Here is a 16,359-nt window from a genome sequence, read left to right on the forward strand (position 1 = left end):
AGGCTACTGAGACAGCAGGTGGTGAGGAAGGGCAGGGTGGGGAGAGCTCCCCTCCCTCCGTCTGAGTCATGCCGAGGCTCACGGATTTCACTTGCTCTTTAGGTCCCATCTCTGACACAGGCCAGTGCGGGAAGGCAGCAAGGCCTCTCTTCCCAAGGGTCCAGAGCAGTTGCCCTTGGGGACACATGAGGGTGTATGTCCCACTCCCCGCCCCGCACTTGAGCAGCACTTCCAGGGGCTGCCAGGGGCAAGAGACAGGGAAGGGGCAGATGGCCAGCTTCGGCGACTACCTTTGCCTCGCCACGGTCTCAACTGGCTCAACTTCAAATACCCAACCCTGGGCCCAGCAACAGGATGGAGGCGTTCCAGCCATGCTGGACCCCCTGCCAGGCAGGCCCAGGCTATGGCAGACAGGACGGTACCCCCAGCACTGGATGAGCTCACTTCTCCCCTGGAGCCCAGGCAGGGTGGGAGAAGTTAGCAATCAGGCATTGTAAAGCCTTCTGCAAACAGAGACACGATTATGCAGATGCTGAAGAATGTGACATTTGGCTCTATTTATTTATTTACACTTGCCTTGTTCCAAAAAGGATGGAACGGCAAACAAGGGGCGCGGTTTTCCTCCTTAACCCGTTCACTCCCGAGATGAAATCCTAATGACCCTAAGGAAATAATTTCTTAATAAATGTTATATGTCAGTTATAGCTCAATGACAAAAATCACAAGGCAGTGCTTATAGAAATGTTATAATAAATTATAACTGTGTGTAGAAAAAAAAGAATGAATGAAAAAAAAGGAATGATTTCTTACCAAGCCAATCTGTGTTTAACCCAGACTCATGGCCATCATTTATATTTACTTAACAACCATCTCTACAGAATGTGAAGAAGACTCGATACTTTTTAACAAAGAATCCTCCAGGGGCTCCGTTAGTTAAGCGTCCGACTCTTGGTTTCGTCTCAGGTCATGATCTTGTGAGATCGAGCCCCGTGTCGGGCTCCGCACTCAGTGCAGAGTCTGCTTGAGATTCTCTTCTCCCTCTCCCTCGGCCCCTACCCACCCTTCAAATAAATAAATAAATAAATCTTTAAAAAAAAAAATTTGTCCAGGCCCTGAAGGAGGCAGAAATCATCTCACATTTCATAGCTGAAAACAGAGGTGGGGGACAGAGTCGGTCTTACAGACTACGACTGGTTTTAAGGATGAAAAGAGTCACAGGCAGTGGGTGATGGCGTGAACCGGTACACTTTTCCAGAGTGCATGTTGGGACTACATATGTCAGGAAGAAAAGGCTCCCTTTTGACCGAGCCAAGCCACTGCTGAGAATTTATCCCCCTGATACTCAAGATTTGCAATGGTTACACCAAGGCATCCCACGGATGTTCTCTACAATACTGGAAGAGCAAAACACTGGAAATGACCCAGATGTCCATCAACGCAACACAATATAAAAGATTTTCTGGTCCAGCCATACAATCAAATACCATACAAGAGTTAATTATTAATGAATGTGAAGTCAATCTATAATGCATTGACATGTAACACCAAATTAAGTGGAAAAAAAAAAAAAGGCAAGGTGCAGAATTACACATATGGTACGACCCCGTGTGTAAAAACGGACAAGAAAATACATAAAGGGCATAAAACGAACACTTCTAAAATGATAAGCAAGAAATTGTTTACAGTGATTCCTTCTGGGGCAAAGGTGACTCATGTCTCATTTTATCATGTCCTGTTTGGGTTTTTTTTAAACATCATATATACTTACAGTATATATATTTCTAAAATACATTAATGAAATCAAAGAACGAAGAGAGGATCAACCACGGAGTGAAGGGAAAAGAAGGACCCTGATTTTGGACAGGTCCTTACGACGGCACTTTAAATCAACAGCTGTTCTTAAATTGATAACTGCTTTGAGACACATTTTGCAACTTATCAATTGAAGTTCGAAACCCTAACGCTTGCAGGGGACAGCCTGGCCAACTTTCGGAAGTTTTGTAATCAAGGGCAAGCAAGGTTCTCTTTCGAGGGATCGGTGTGCACGTGGATTTACTTAAGGCGGATGCACCAGCACAGGAAGGGGAGAGCCCCCCGGCCCTTCTGGAGAAGCAAGCTGCCTTTGAACTTTCTCTTCATGTTTCTCTTTTTGGGAGGGAGGTGGTTTCAAGATGAGCTTGAGAGAGAGTGGGGAGAGGTACTCCGAGATGGGAGAGAGTGTCACGGCCTGTAGGGAGCTCTCCCTTCTCCAGGGGCTCTAAGAGGAAGCACGCATGTCATCTCTCTAGTCATCCCACACGGAGAAGGAAACTACTCCCCCACAACCTCATTACTAGCAATCTAAGTATTTCCAAGAAATTTCCAAGAAACTTCTCAGTCTTAATTCTGAGAAGTTCTTCCACATCCCCAGAAAATCTCTGGAAAATCAAACCCAGGTGGCAGAATACCAAAGAGAAAGCCAAGGTTTATTTCTAGGGCTCGTGTTTCATCTTGTGCTAAGCTTCGACGGATTCTAAGAAATGGGTGCTTCCAGCCGACCGGACTCCGCGAGGGGAAAGGGAAGCTTGCTCGCGCAGGCTCCTGGGACAGCAAGCCCGGACCCCCAGGAGGGGATGAGAGGCGGCGCGGGCTGGGGGCGGCTTACCTGGCACCTTGTCCACCGACGCGAACACAGAGCGCTGCACCGTGGGGTCGCTGCTGCCCCGGCGGCACTGGTCGTAGAAACGGAAAGGCAGGTGCTGGGTGGAAGAGGAGGAGCCAAGTCTAAACCCCAGGACTTCGGTCGTCGGCTGGATCGGGAGGTCCAGGAGGGCTATGTTCAAACAACACCGTGGTTCATGCTCATCGTGCGGGCTGGGGGTGAAGGTGACGGGGCTCTGGACGGGGTGGGCCGCAGCTGGAGTGGTGGCGGCTCTGCCGGGCGCATCACTTGGATGGTGCCAAGTGGGGAGCTGGCAGCCTTGAGCTGGGGAGAGCGGCGTGACCCCAGAGGTCACGCCTGAGCTCAAAACGCAGCCAGCGCCTAGCAAGGGTTTCGGACACGGATGCTGGCCAGTCTCCACTTTGGACCTTTGGCTTCCGCACGTGAAAGACCCTTGCCAGGCTTCACCACGGGGGTCATTTCAGACCCCAGAACAAATGGGGCCAATTCTGCCCCGAAAGTTCCCATGTGTACGTGTGCATGGGGAAGCGTGTGTGAGGGCGAACCTATCCGCGTGTGTGCACGTGTATTTATGAGCCTGTGTGTATCTGTCACAGTTGCTGTCCTCCCTTCCGGAAACAAATCTCATGATAGAGCAATTTGGAGGGGCTTTTTAAAATCGATTTAAGGAATACCCAAGGCGTTACTTCGAACAGCCACTTTGCGGCATAATTCTCAATTTTCCAAATGAAATATTTAGCCTTCGTGCCAGCGGTGAGAAATTGCTTTACATTAACAACAATGACAACAACAACAACATCAACAAAAAAACCTTCCGAAAATAAATCCTCAGAGAAAGGGCTGAATGATTTAAGTCACTTTGCACATTACAAAATGCTTCTGTAATGATTTCATAGGCCAAGTTTCCACTAAGTGAGAAATGAAACAGGGACCGCCTGGGACGCAGGCCTGGGCAAACCAACAGGGCACGCGCAGTCAATAACCCAATCCGTGACATCCAGAGACCCAGCCCGCCAAATGTTTATTTTTTGGCAATCCCTTTAGAAGGCGCCCTTCCTCCCCAAGTGGGCTGGAAGTCCTCCCGGCGAGCACACCAGAATGACCATCGGTGCTTGGACTGAGAGGCGCTGGTGCCTGGAGGACGACTGTTTATAATCTGAGAAGCTGATAGACTGCCTTACCCCCGGGGAATGCCATGCTGTCAGCCCTGATGAATGGAACACCCTCGTTTTAGGGCCCTGATTTCTAAGAAAGCACGGGCCATCCTGCAAGGGGCAGCGTTAGGCCTCCTTGCAAATTCGCCACAGCGCCTATGACGCGTACACCGACTTCCGAGTTTAGTGCTGGGTCATCGTGGCCCCCCTCGCCAAGCAGGGCTGCCTCTCACGACAGCTGGAGGGAGAGGGGGAAGAGACGAGCTCTAGAGGCAGAAGTTCTGCATTTGGGTTCTGCCAACTGGCTGCTTGTGTGACTTTGGGGGGAAGTCACCGAGCCTCAGTTTACTCTTTTGAGCAGTGGGCAGAACAGCCCCTGCTGATCTTAAGGGTTAAGGATCAAAGGTGGAAGATGGGAATGTCCAAGCGTTTTTAAGGATAAGCTAGAAGACTCCTGTGTGTGGGACACCCACACGGACACCGGCCGCTCGTGGCCTCCTGCTTGGTTAGGGAGGATTCCCCTTCTCTTCCATGAAGCCCCAGAAGCTCTCTAGGAATCAGACACCTGGGGGATGGGGAATTCTGAGCAGATTTTCTGTCCTTTCACCAGAACACAGTGAGCTCCTAGACCCCAGGTGACCTCTTCTGGGGGTCAGCGTGAGAGCCCGAGGGCTCCAAGGATGGCCGCCAGGGCTGGCCAGCACTCACCGGCTATCCTCTGCATCTTCATGCGCCTTGCCTGGATGCGGCCCTTGGCCAGGCGCTGCTTAGCGATGATGCAGCGGATGTGGTCCGAGAACACGAAGGTGGCCTGGAGGATCGGGAAGGGCTTGGAGTGGGGGCTGGACGCAGGCTTGTGGATGGTGATGTTCAAGGCGCGGCTGTCATCCTCCACGCCCGTCACCTGCATGTCCTATGTTAGGGGCCAGAGAAAGGGCATTTGTGAGGTTCGGCAGGAGGGCAGTAGCTCGGAAGCTGTGGGGTCAGCCTCTCATCAAGAAGGGGGTTCCCCAAATTCAACTAGGCTTTTGCCCTCAAGGAGCAGCCTCCCAAGTTGGAGTCAAGGACGGGCACACACCAGACCAGGACACGTGGAGAGGACACACCAAGGGAGCCCGTGCTGGGTGTGGGGGCTGGGGCCCTACCCATGTCAAGGACCTGAGTAAGCCAGTGAATAAATGGTGCCCCAGCTTCATCAAAGGGCCACAGGGACTCAAACGGTCGGACTCCAGCAGTTCTGACTTCTGAGAAACAACAGGTAACAAGCCAAAAATGCCAATGGCCATCTGACCTGATCTTAGATCTATTCACCCGTCCACTGAGCAGCTTCTTCCTGGCTTCTCTTAAGAAGGGGGCATCTCTGGCACCCATTCGTGTGTGTATGAAGAATTCCTCGTCCCTAAAGGAAAACGCTAGCCCCGAGAAAGGGACTGGGAGGGCCATTTCTGCAGGCATGTGAAGAAAGCTGCACTTGAAAGACGTGGAAGAAAACTCACGCAAAGCAACTGTGCTACGGATGGATCGCCTGGCAAACCCCAGAGTGGATTCTGTGCAAAGAGTCTGCTTCCCACCAGAGCTTGAGGCGACACAAGATGAAGGCAGGAGACAGGAGGCAGATGCAGAAGTCAGAGGTGCTACACGAGCTGGGGGAAAGGCTCCCAAGTGAGATGGTTGCTGTTTGTAAGCATGAAGTCTGACACGGGCTCTTTGGAAAGAAAATCTGCCTTGGAATGTTGCGTGGGGATTAGATGAGATGTTACACATTGAAAGCGGAGAACCTGGCACACAGTAATGTGCCTGACAAATAAATAGTAACTCCTGGAAGGCGACCAAAAGGAAAGGTTTATGTGCCTTTCATTGTCTGATGGAGGACATGTATTAATCCTTCGATGGAGGAAAACACTTTCCTGACACTAAATTCTAAAGGAAATTGATCCTAAGTCTAGATAAATAAGAAGCACTAAGTCATCTAACGGACAGCCTCTTACACGGGAGTCTTTTTTTAAAATGAAACATTCTTCATATAGTTTCTCACATCATTCTCTGTAAAAGACATTTTTTACATGGAAAGATCTGGAAAAAGAGGAGGTTCCGATAGCCTCTTCAAATACATGGGTGGCTCCCTAAGACAGTGGGATGTTGCCCGTGTATCATACCATGCAGGGCTAGACGTTACAGCAGGCCTGAGCAAGACCCTGCCAGCGACCAGAGACTCCCTCGCAGCCAGGCACACCTCAGGCCAGGGAGAGCCGGCTGGATGCTCGGGGAGTGGGGGTTCTAACAGGGGACAGGAGCTGGAAGGCTGTCCCCGCCTGGTTCTTCATTCCCTTCAGTCAACGAGCTGGCATTAGTCACCCAGCAGACAGACACACATTAAGAAAACCCGAGTCCCAACTTAGTGTTTTGGCATTTTAGAGCTCATCTCTGCTACAAAGGGAGTGAGGGCCAGGGGACTCTCGTGCCTTGCTGGTGATGACAATCACTTGAGAGGGGTTTGGCAGCATCTACGAACCGTGAAAACAGGCACACCCCAACTTCTTGAGAGCCACCGAGGGGAACCCTTGCTCGAGAAGGAAGGATGGTTCTGTTCATGGCGGACTGTTTGTAGAAGTAAAAAAGCTGGCCGACGTCATTATGCCTTGTGTGGTCATGCAGCAGTTTAAAGAACACTAGGGAGTCTGCGTACACTAACACGGTTAGCTCTAAGACATGGATTGAATGAAAAAGAAAGTTTAGAATGTGTTCCATGTGACACTACAGAACACACACACACACACATCCTCTCAAGTATGTGTGCACCATGTTTATAAACAGTACGTGTAGCTGTATTTATATGTGCATCTGGGGGAGCACCAGCTCTGGAAGGACCATAGCGACCACGCAGGAGAAAGTTTAAAGAACCGAGGGTTTGGGTCAAAGAACACTTGACCCTTATCTGTGCAGTATTTCAACTTTTTTTTCAATGACGGTCTGTTCACATATTCCTTGTATCCTCGGAAATTAGTTTGGTCTAGAGCTGACCAAGAAGAGCTTCCGGAGGCCTCGGACGTCATACCTGCAGGAGGCCGGCGAACTTGACCACTCCCCAGCCGAGCCTAGACACGTCGGGTTCCACCAGGCTCATCTGGTAAATGTCGACCGCCAGGAATCGTTGGACCATGCCGCCGTCCTTGGTGATCACTGTGCACGCAATCAGGTCGCTGTTGTCTGGGGGTAGGAAGAGGAAGAACAAAATGAGGTGCTGTCTGGTGGCCCGGCCTGATGGAGACAGGCTAGAGGGCGGATCTGTGGTCTGGTGGGCCGCAGAGTCTGGTCAGCGCTCGGGTCTGGAGTTATACACCGCGAGGACTGAGTCCCCCACCCCCCGCCTCTGAGTCATACTGGGCAACTTTTTTTTTTTTTTTTTAACCTTTCTGGGTTTCACATTCCTCCTCTGGTAAATGGGGATAATGCCCACCCCTTTCAAGGTGACGAGTGAATGAAGTACATACAGCAATTAGTACAACGTCTACTAAACACAAGGCGCTCAAACTGTAGCTAAAAACAACAATAAGTGAGAATCCGTGTAACATTTCAGTGCTTCCTTGCAGATGAATGTTGGTTGGTGGCTGCGATGGTATTTGCCTAAATTAAGCAGAGATAGGAAAACAAGAGTCTCCTGTTTGGTTACAGAACCATCAAGCTTCCAGTCTGGTGTCTGGCAACTCAGAGCTGAGTTTCGCACTCTATGGTGTGTGATCTTGGGCAAGGTCCCCGTGAACCACAGTATTCCACCTGTAACATGGGAACGATCTCCTTTCTCTTGAGATCTTTGGTGCTTTAAAAGAGAACAGATCGGTAAAGCATTTAACATAGAATCCTTACTGTATTCTGGGCCCCTTCTCTTACTTGGAAATTACCCCCTAATTTGATATCTAATTTAGTGCCTATCCTTGATGGCTTTGACAATCACCAGAGGAACACAGGACCGCGTAATCTATGGCTTGCTTTGTATTTGCTCCAATGGAATCCTCTGCCCCAATGTTTAAAAAAAGAAAAGAAAAGAAAAAAAAAAGCCATAACAGGAAACAACCTAAATGTCCCCAAATAGGGGAAAATGTTATGATTTTCCCCCCATCACATGAAAACTTATATGCCCACTTAAAAATTATGTTTAACCAAACTGTGAACAGTGGTTGCCTAGGGAGAGGGAAGTGAGAACTGACGGTGGGACTGCATGTATGGGGTGGGGGTATCAGTGGGAGAATGTAAATGTTTGTACCATATACCACTGTACTCCTTGAAATTATTTTTAAATGAGAAGGTACTCAAGACGTACTTTTGAAGTACTTATTAAAAACCAGGGGCGCCTGGCTGGCTCAGTTGGTGAAGCATGTGATTCTTGATCTCAGGGTTTTGAGCCCCATGCTGGGTATAGAGATTACTTAAAAGTAAAATCTTCTAGGGGCGCCTGGGTGGCTCAGTAGGTTAAAGCCTCTGCTTTCGGCTCGGGTCATGATCCCAGGGTCCTGGGATCGAGCCCCTCATTGGGCTCTCTGCTTCGCAGGGAGCCTGCTTTCTCCTCTCTCTGCCTGTCTCTCTGCCTACTTGTGATCTCTGTCTGTCAAATAAATAAATAAAATCTTAAAAAAAAAAAAAAAGTAAAATCTTCTAGGGGCACCTGGGTGGCTCAGTCAGCTAAACAGCCTACTATTGATTTCAGCTCAGGTCATGATCTCGGGGTCCTGGGATCGAGCTCCATGTTGGGCTCCATGCTCAACAGGGAGTCTGCTTAGATTTTTTTCCCTGCCCCTCCCCACTCGAGTGCATTCTCTCTCCTTCTCTAAAATAAATAAATCTTTAAAAAAACAAGTACCTATTAAAAACCCAAGTTGAAAAAATCCTATTTATAAATAATTGCAATGATGTTGGAAAAGACTTCAGAATTTGAAATGAAGGATAAAAATTGTATGATTGTGGGTGCCTGAGTGGCTCAGTGGGTTAAGCCTCTGCCTTCGACTCGGGTCATGATCTCAGGGTCCTGGGATCGAGCACTGCATTGGGCTCTCTGCTCGGCGGGGAGGCTTCTTCCCTTCCTCTCTCTCTGCCTGCCTCTCTGCCTACTTGTGACCTCTTTCTCTCTCTCTGTCAAATAAATAAATAAAAACTTTAAAAAAAATTGTATCATTGTGATTTTGCTATGTTAAAAAAACAACAAGTATCCCCACAAAGCAAATGCAAGTGCAGAAAATAGAACTGAAACATGAAGACTTTCTGATTAGAAGAATGCTAGGTGGCTTTTTTGGGAAGCTTGAATGAGTCATAATTTATACACCCATTTTTAAGTGGACAGTTGGGAGCTTTGGCACATTTACAGCTGTACATCACTGCATTCCAGCTGTGGGACACCTGTGTCACCCCAGCGAGGTCTATCAACAGCGTTGTAACCAAGTATGTGACTTAGATGTATGGGCGATGGGTGGGTGGGGGAGGGGATGGAAGGTAACACAGAGAGTAGAAATCCTTGCCCCAAACGCAGATGATGACAAACCTGGGCTCTGGTATTCCCCAAGGATTCCACCACACTCCACCCCTATCCCGATTTTTACTTTTCCTTCAGACCTATAGAGGACAGGTAAGTCTCTCTCCTCTCTCGGCACAGCCTCCACAAATACAACTCAGTTTAACAATCTGAAGGCTAATCTGTGTGGGATTGGAGCTTCATGGGGACGTCTTTTGGTGCACCCTTTGGGCTTTTAAGGGCACCATCCTTCTGTGTGTTCTGCCTGGGGCCTGCCCGCCTGGGATGGCCAGCAGCACCTTGGCAAACACCAGCATCAGGCAGGATTAACTCTCTGGGTGGTGTTTTCTTCTTATTTTGTGGCAGGAATCTTCCACCCTTTCCCAACCACGGACCTTCAAAGATTTCTAAAAATTATGTCATCCAGAATGTCCAGTGAGTGCCCTACTGGAAGATAGGTAGCCCTCTGTAATCAGAAGTGAAGACAGCCTCTTCACTCCTACCAGCATGTTTTCTTTACTCAGAACTTAACACATTTTCCTCAAGCACAACCTCTTACCTTTTTAAATAGAAAGCAAAACCATAAAGGATGCTTTATGAAGGGGAGCGTCGCTCCCCTTCACATGAGATAGGCCCCTGAGGGTGTGACCAGGGAAAGCAGGAAAGCCATGCCTGTAGGGGTCAATGTGCTTTGTAGGTAGGCCACCCCTCATAAAGCCCGGGCACCTTAAAGGCACCAGGGGGGAAAAAAGACCCACCACCTCCATCACTAAGAACAAAAAAAGGAAGGACAAAATCCCAAAGGGGAACAACTTTTAGAAATGCAATTGAGACATCAAACCCCCATCAGGGATTTCATAAGAAAACCAAAAGGCAAGCGTCCCCAGGGAGCAGGATCTCAGCAGTGAGGGAGCTTCTGGCTTTTCAGAAGCTTTGGAGCATTTAGGGAAAAACAAAGGAGGCTTCCTCCTGGGAGACCAGGGAAGGCTTGCGGGGGTGGGGGGTGGGGGGGTGCTCATCTGTGGGCCTCTTGATGTCATCTCAGAAAACTCCTTCCCCTCCCCACCTAGGGCCTTGGCTGCTCTCACGCTGGCTATGGACAGGAGCCCTGGGGACAGGGCTTCTGCTCATCTCTGGATGGCCACAGTGTCTTGGGTGGCGGAGGACCCAAGGAAGGCCTACTGAACAGAACCCCGTCCTGCCCATAGAATAGACCTATGCCTAGTCCCTTTATGCGGGCATCCTGGATTTTGCTCTAAGACAGAGGAGCCTGGCCAGTGCTGAGGTACTAGGAGGGATGTGGGGACATGGGGAGGACTGTCAGGGTGTGTGACAGCCTCATGAGCCTCCCTGCCTGGCTCCCAGGAGTGGCCTGTGGCCTGCACACTGGTGCCGCCCAGATCTCACTGAACATCCGAATCCACTGGGGTCCTCCCCCACCAACTTCAGTTCCAAAGGGGTAGGGCCTAGGATTCTAGTTTAAAAATTCTCAGCAAATCGCCAGACGACAATACAGGACAATCTCCATGTGATCTCAGGGGCAGGGAAGAGTTTCTTTAAAAAAGAAGAAAGAATCAACATGTACCAAAAAATAAATATGAGATGGGGAAACTGATTACGTCAAAATTGAAACTTACATAAAACAAATGACTTTACAGACTCAGGGAAACAACTGGAAAATATCTCCAGGAGCCAGAAGATCTTGCAGCAAACGTGAAGGACTCCCACAGGCCATTCACAGACAAGAGAATGGAGACAGCCAATGAACACACACCGACGTGTTCAACCTCACAAGAAAACCAGAAAAAAATTTAAACAAGATCTCAACCTTCTACCCATTGACTGGGAAAAGAAAGGTGTTGGTGAGGACACGGAGAAGCCGGCATTCTCAAACACTGCTAGCGGGAGAACAGGCAAACGGAGCCACTTTGAAGGGCACATTACCATTGTTTATTTAAACTGAAACTTTCACACCATATGACCTGGCAAGTCGTATGTTCCCAAGAAAAACAAACACGAGCGCCAAGAGGCATGAACAAGGATGTTGACAGCAGGATTTGGGTCTACAGTGACCCAAATCTCCCACAACAAGGGAAAGCCTAAAAAAACAAAAAGTGCATGTCCACTGAGTGTACAAGCAGCCAGAAGAAGGAACGACTTAGATCTCTGGCTATTTCAACACTCAGGTGAAGCCCCAAGAACACACGGCGGAGTGGAAAAAGCACGTCGCAGTAGGACGCGTGCAGTAGGACGTGTGCAATAGCACACGTGGAGTAGAATGCAATTTGGGTAAAATCAAGCCTCACAGAACCAGGCTATCAGGTTTCTATGGGTTCCTGCATGTGGGTGTAAAAGAGAAAGTTGAGAAAATGTATGGCAGGGTACACAGCGATCGCCTTTTTGGAAGGGATGAGGTGGGACTGGGAGGGGGGTCAAGGTCATGAGAGTTTAAATGCAATGTTCTGATTTTTCAAAGGAAAAGGATGTGTTATCTGTGTGCTTAAAATTCAACCCAGAGAAAAGTGAATCTCTTTCCACACTCCTGCACAAAGGGCCTCGGGTCCTTTGGGGCCCTGGCTGAGCTGTAGGCCAGCCGGCTCTGCCTGATCTGGAAGGTGGTGACTATTATCACGAACGGGGCCATGGCGGGAAGCTGGGTCTCTCCAATTGCACCTCTTGGTACACAGGTGTGCACATTTCCAAACCGGCCAGACGTGAGTGAGCGGAAGAGCTCTTGCCATCAGGTGCTGGGGTCCTGGAAACATGGTGGGCCTCTGGGATTGCCTGGACCAACGGCGTACCCATCAATGTGATCCTTCGTAGCTTCCCAGGCAAGGTCAACAAATGCTTGGCACCAGCCTGCCCACCACTCTGTACGAAGTCCAAGGAGCCATGGAGACACATGCAGGGACAAAGCAAGACCTCAGGCCCAACTTGCCAGCCCCCCCGCTGAAACCACACGGAGCAGAGATATGCCGCTGAGCCCCACTGGGCCAGTTAGAGATCTGAGAGCAAAATGAATGACTCTAGATGTTCTAAGACACTACATTTTGAGGTGGTTTGTTCCTCAGTGATTGAGAATTGCAAAAGCCATTGTTGTGATTCACTGTACTTTAGTGCTGTACCCAGGTTCCCCTGTAATGCTAGATTCTTCCGGCACCACCACGGGGCTATGCACCACATCACGGAAGACTAATCTGGAGAAAGAGCTCAGGGCTGGCCAAATGGAATGCAGAAAAGGTTCTGCAGCGCTTCCCAGGATGAAGGGAAAGGAAAGGCAGCCGTTTTCCAGAAAGAGGTTAAGGCGTAGACAGAGAACAGGAAAGAAGGAACAGCATGAAGGAGCCACCTTGACGTGACGTGCAGACTTGGGAAAGCACCTTGGGCTTGGCGCTGTGGGGCCTGGGTTTAAATTCCAGCTCTGGCCCTAACGATGATGGGACCCTAAAGCCACTCCCCTCTCTGGGTCCTGGGTTCCACCCTTGTGACACTGGACCTGGGCCCTGGTGGGGCCGTCGAGTGGACCGGAGAGAGGCCTGGAACCATGCCCCATGCAGTGCCCAGCGAGCATCATGGACACAAGCTGTGTGGCCCTCACCAGCAGTGGCCGGAGCTTGGCGGCACCCTAACTTCCCGGAGCCCTGACTTTCTACTCAGGGCCCTTGTGCCCGGGGCAAAGTCGTGCTATCTGAACACAGGCTCTAGACTGAGCAAGGCTCTTCAGAGGGAGAAAATGATTGATGGTTTTTGGGTGTTTCTCAGAACTCCTGTGGGGTCATATGTAGGTGAGCTACGCAGGCCAGGGGCCTTTCCGAGGGGCCCCTGCCCTGATCCCTCATCTGTGGTCATCCCACCCACCCCATCTCTTTCCACCATATCTACGCAACTGACCCCCGACTGTGCCCCAATGCCCGCCAGTCCCCAACATCCCATCCGCCCCTTTCTTCCAGGTTGAGGCGAGCTCCCTACCTAGATGGAAGGCCCTGGAGGGCAGGGCCCCAGCCGGTCTCTTCACTGCTGTACCCCCAGGAGGGTTCTGGGCAGCAGGAGGCACGGAAAAAGTATTTGTTGAAGAGCTGGAGGGACTCTAATGTCTTTTGGTACCCCCATGTAGAGACAGAGGACTTCCCAACCATTGTCATTTCAGCCTCAGGGCTGAGGCCTTCCTCCAGCGGCTCTTTCTGACAGGCTATAGCTCATTACCGACCGATAAATGGGGCTGATTGACTTTTGCTGTATTTAAATAATCCCTTCATAATAAAATATGGATGCCAATACCGTAATTTAAGTCTTGGCGTTGGTGGCTCCAAATGCATTTAGAAGCGAAGTCTTTATCCTTACAGTGGGATTTCTAGGCCAGCTGAATTTCCAGAGCTTTGAAATCCAATACTCTGGGCTTTAGGATCAATTCTTGGAACACCAGCACAGCTGGAGTTTAGATTAGCAACTCTGTAACACTACCGAAGCGCATGCTGTTAACCCGAGGTCAGGAAGGACTTAGGAACAGGGAACCCAGATTCCCTGAGAAGTGCAGGCCACTCTGGGATTCCTAGATAACAGTCCCATTGTCAGACTTCACAGCTGATAGGAGACCAGGATTCCTTTGTGCGTAGTCAGCCATGCCACCGCTTTTGCCTGGAATGCGGTTCTGCTCCCTCTGTCCATCCAAGTGGGGGCTGGCTTTCTACTCCGGGAACAGCAGGTGTGCCTGGGGTTAGGGAGGGAGAACCCGCACCGGCCCATGGGCGCTCGCCCAGCTCACTAAGACAGCAGGATCATGGACTCTCCCCGCAGCTGCTAGCTCTGTCCAGTGGGGGATCTGGTGTCACAGCAGGCTTTGGTTCTCTGCAGCCACATCCTGGAAGACTGTCGGGGCTGGCTTTTTGGATAAAGGAGCCTTGGGATAAGGGATCCCAGTTTTATGACTGCTGCTGGCACCCTAACAACCTATACGGAGCACTGCTCTATGCCCGGTGCGGAGCTCCCCCCTACACGTTCCCCGGATGCTGTGAGGTGGGATCACTTTACAGGACAGCAAGTACCATCCCAAGGGCACACGGCTGCTAAGGACACGGCGAGATAGGAAGCCAGAGCGCCCATGTGACCTGAACAATGTGAGTGTAACCTGGGGTCTAGTTGTCTGGACGGCGCCCAAGAGAGGACTGAGCCTCGTCCCCCCTGAGAAGGGGGTACGCCTGACCCAGGCTGGCTCTTGAGAACACAGGATGCCAGCAGGCTCTGGCAGGAGGAGAGTCAAGCAGCCCGAGATCTGAAGAGGCCGGCCCTGGGGGTTCTGATCTCACGGTGGCTGACTTTGCAAAGCTTCCCGTGTGCTCCTGGACTGTCCCTGACAGATTCCCCTGCACCGGGCACTTGGTGGCCCCGGCAGACCTAGGCCGTTCTCTAGCCTGGGGAAGAGCTGCTTCTCTCCCACCCATGAGGGTTCCCTTTCCTGGCACAGAGGGAAGATTCAGGCTAGGTGTCCGTGCCTCCCTTCAGGCTCTGTCTGGGAGCAGGAAACAGGCAGAGCAAGGCAGGCCGAGCCCAGGGGCTCCTGGAACCTCCAGACTCATAGACAGACGGCAGCCCTTTGGAACTGCCCAGCACTCTGGGAATGGGTCTGTGTGAGACACAGAAGGGACTCTGGGGCAGCGAATAAAGCTTTAATGGTGGCTCCAGGGAAAGCCAGCTCCGAACGGCTCCCTAATGACAGAATGCAACCGAGGGGAGAGGCAGTAACTGGCCAGTAAGGCATAACTGGGAAGCAACTGATGACTCACTAGGCTCTGAGTGGCTCTCTGGGAGGTCTGGGGGCAGAGGCAGGCAGTGGCCTCGAGAGACGGTCCATCCGAGGCCCGGTGGGAAGGGGCGATCCATCTCCTGAACGTCACCACTCCATCAACATCCACTACCAAAAACGACAATGATGGCTGTCCTGGGGCGAAAGGAAGTTGCTCACACAAGTTTCCTTGGGAGCCACCCCGAGGGCTTTGAAAAGGGGGTCTTGTCCTGGGGAGACAGGAACCAGGCGCTGGTAAATTCTACAGATCCATCCAAGGACAATGATCTTGTCAGCACCCCCTGCCCTTCTCGAGCCTGATGCGTGCCAGGGGGACACTCCAGGCCCGGTCCGTGACGCTCTTTAGTCCGACCAGGAACGCGACTCAATTGCTCCCACTTAGGGTGCGAACGAGCACACTCAATTAGGTTGGCTGCTTCTCCTGACAGGCAGATCAATCCTTTGAAGAAAATTAAGTAACCATTTCTCCATCAACCCACGGACAGCTTGTGGGTCTATTTGCTCCAAGTAGCAATCAATTACTCTGTCTTCTTTGAAGCTCCCTAAAGCTTTCCTTCCCAGCACAGCTTGGGGGCCGTTGTAAAGTGCGAGGCTTCCTGGATGGAGAGTAGGTCTTGGCACATTTCTACTGCCAGGCATAGGAGTGAGCTCCCTCCAAGGGGAGAGGAAAAAAAAAATGTACTGGAACTGGTCTTTGGATTTGGAAAGGGGAAAAGTAATCAGGGACACAGATATTAGGACGTGTGCTAGAATCCGGTCGCCCAGGGAAACTGGGCCCTCATGCTGGCTCCAGGATTTCTAGAAATCCTAGAATGGTCTCCTCTGCCACTTTGCAGGTGTGCTGACCCTGGGCACGAGACTTTGCTTCGCTTGTCTCATCTGTAGGCCAGGGTAACAGAATGACTTTATTTATTTATTTTTTTAAAGATTTTATTTATTTATTTGACAGAGATCACAAGTAGGCAGAGAGGCAGGCAGAGAGATAGGAAGGGAAGCAGGCTCCCTGCTGAGCAGAGAGCCCGACGTGGGGCTCGATCCCAGGACCCTGAGATCATGACCTGAGCCGAAGGCAGAGGCTTTAACCCACTGAGCCAGCCAGGCGCCCCACAGAATGACTTCATAGCTCCATTTTGTGCTATGCGAGCGGATGTGTTTTGGGAGAAGGGTAACTGATGCCTTGCAATTTACTTGACTTTTGTAATGCATCAAAAAAAGAATAGAAAGTGTTGATGGATGGAGTAGA

General features: G+C 50.6%; 1 protein-coding gene across 13 annotated transcripts in view; it reads right to left on the bottom strand.

Moving 5' to 3' along the window:
• The window catches only part of CLEC16A (C-type lectin domain containing 16A), a 203,137-nt gene that overhangs the window by 44,689 nt on the left and 142,089 nt on the right, over positions 1-16,359 (bottom strand). For 8 of the 13 annotated variants that reach the window (XM_032836306.1, XM_032836305.1, XM_032836307.1 and 5 more), the window contains 3 exons: positions 6,872-7,023; positions 4,525-4,729; positions 2,645-2,812 (listed from right to left, as the gene is read on the bottom strand). In XM_032836306.1, coding sequence (XP_032692197.1) covers positions 2,645-2,812; positions 4,525-4,729; positions 6,872-7,023 — 525 coding nt within the window. The remainder of the gene's footprint in view (positions 1-2,644; positions 2,813-4,524; positions 4,730-6,871; positions 7,024-16,359) is intronic. The other 5 variants (XR_004380158.1, XR_004380159.1, XM_032836315.1 and 2 more) reach the window with 2 other exon arrangements.

Source organism: Lontra canadensis, unplaced genomic scaffold (genome assembly GCF_010015895.1).
Source record: "Lontra canadensis isolate GAN:19392208 unplaced genomic scaffold, GSC_riverotter_1.0 scaffold91, whole genome shotgun sequence".
NCBI classification, from domain to species: domain Eukaryota; kingdom Metazoa; phylum Chordata; class Mammalia; order Carnivora; family Mustelidae; genus Lontra; species Lontra canadensis.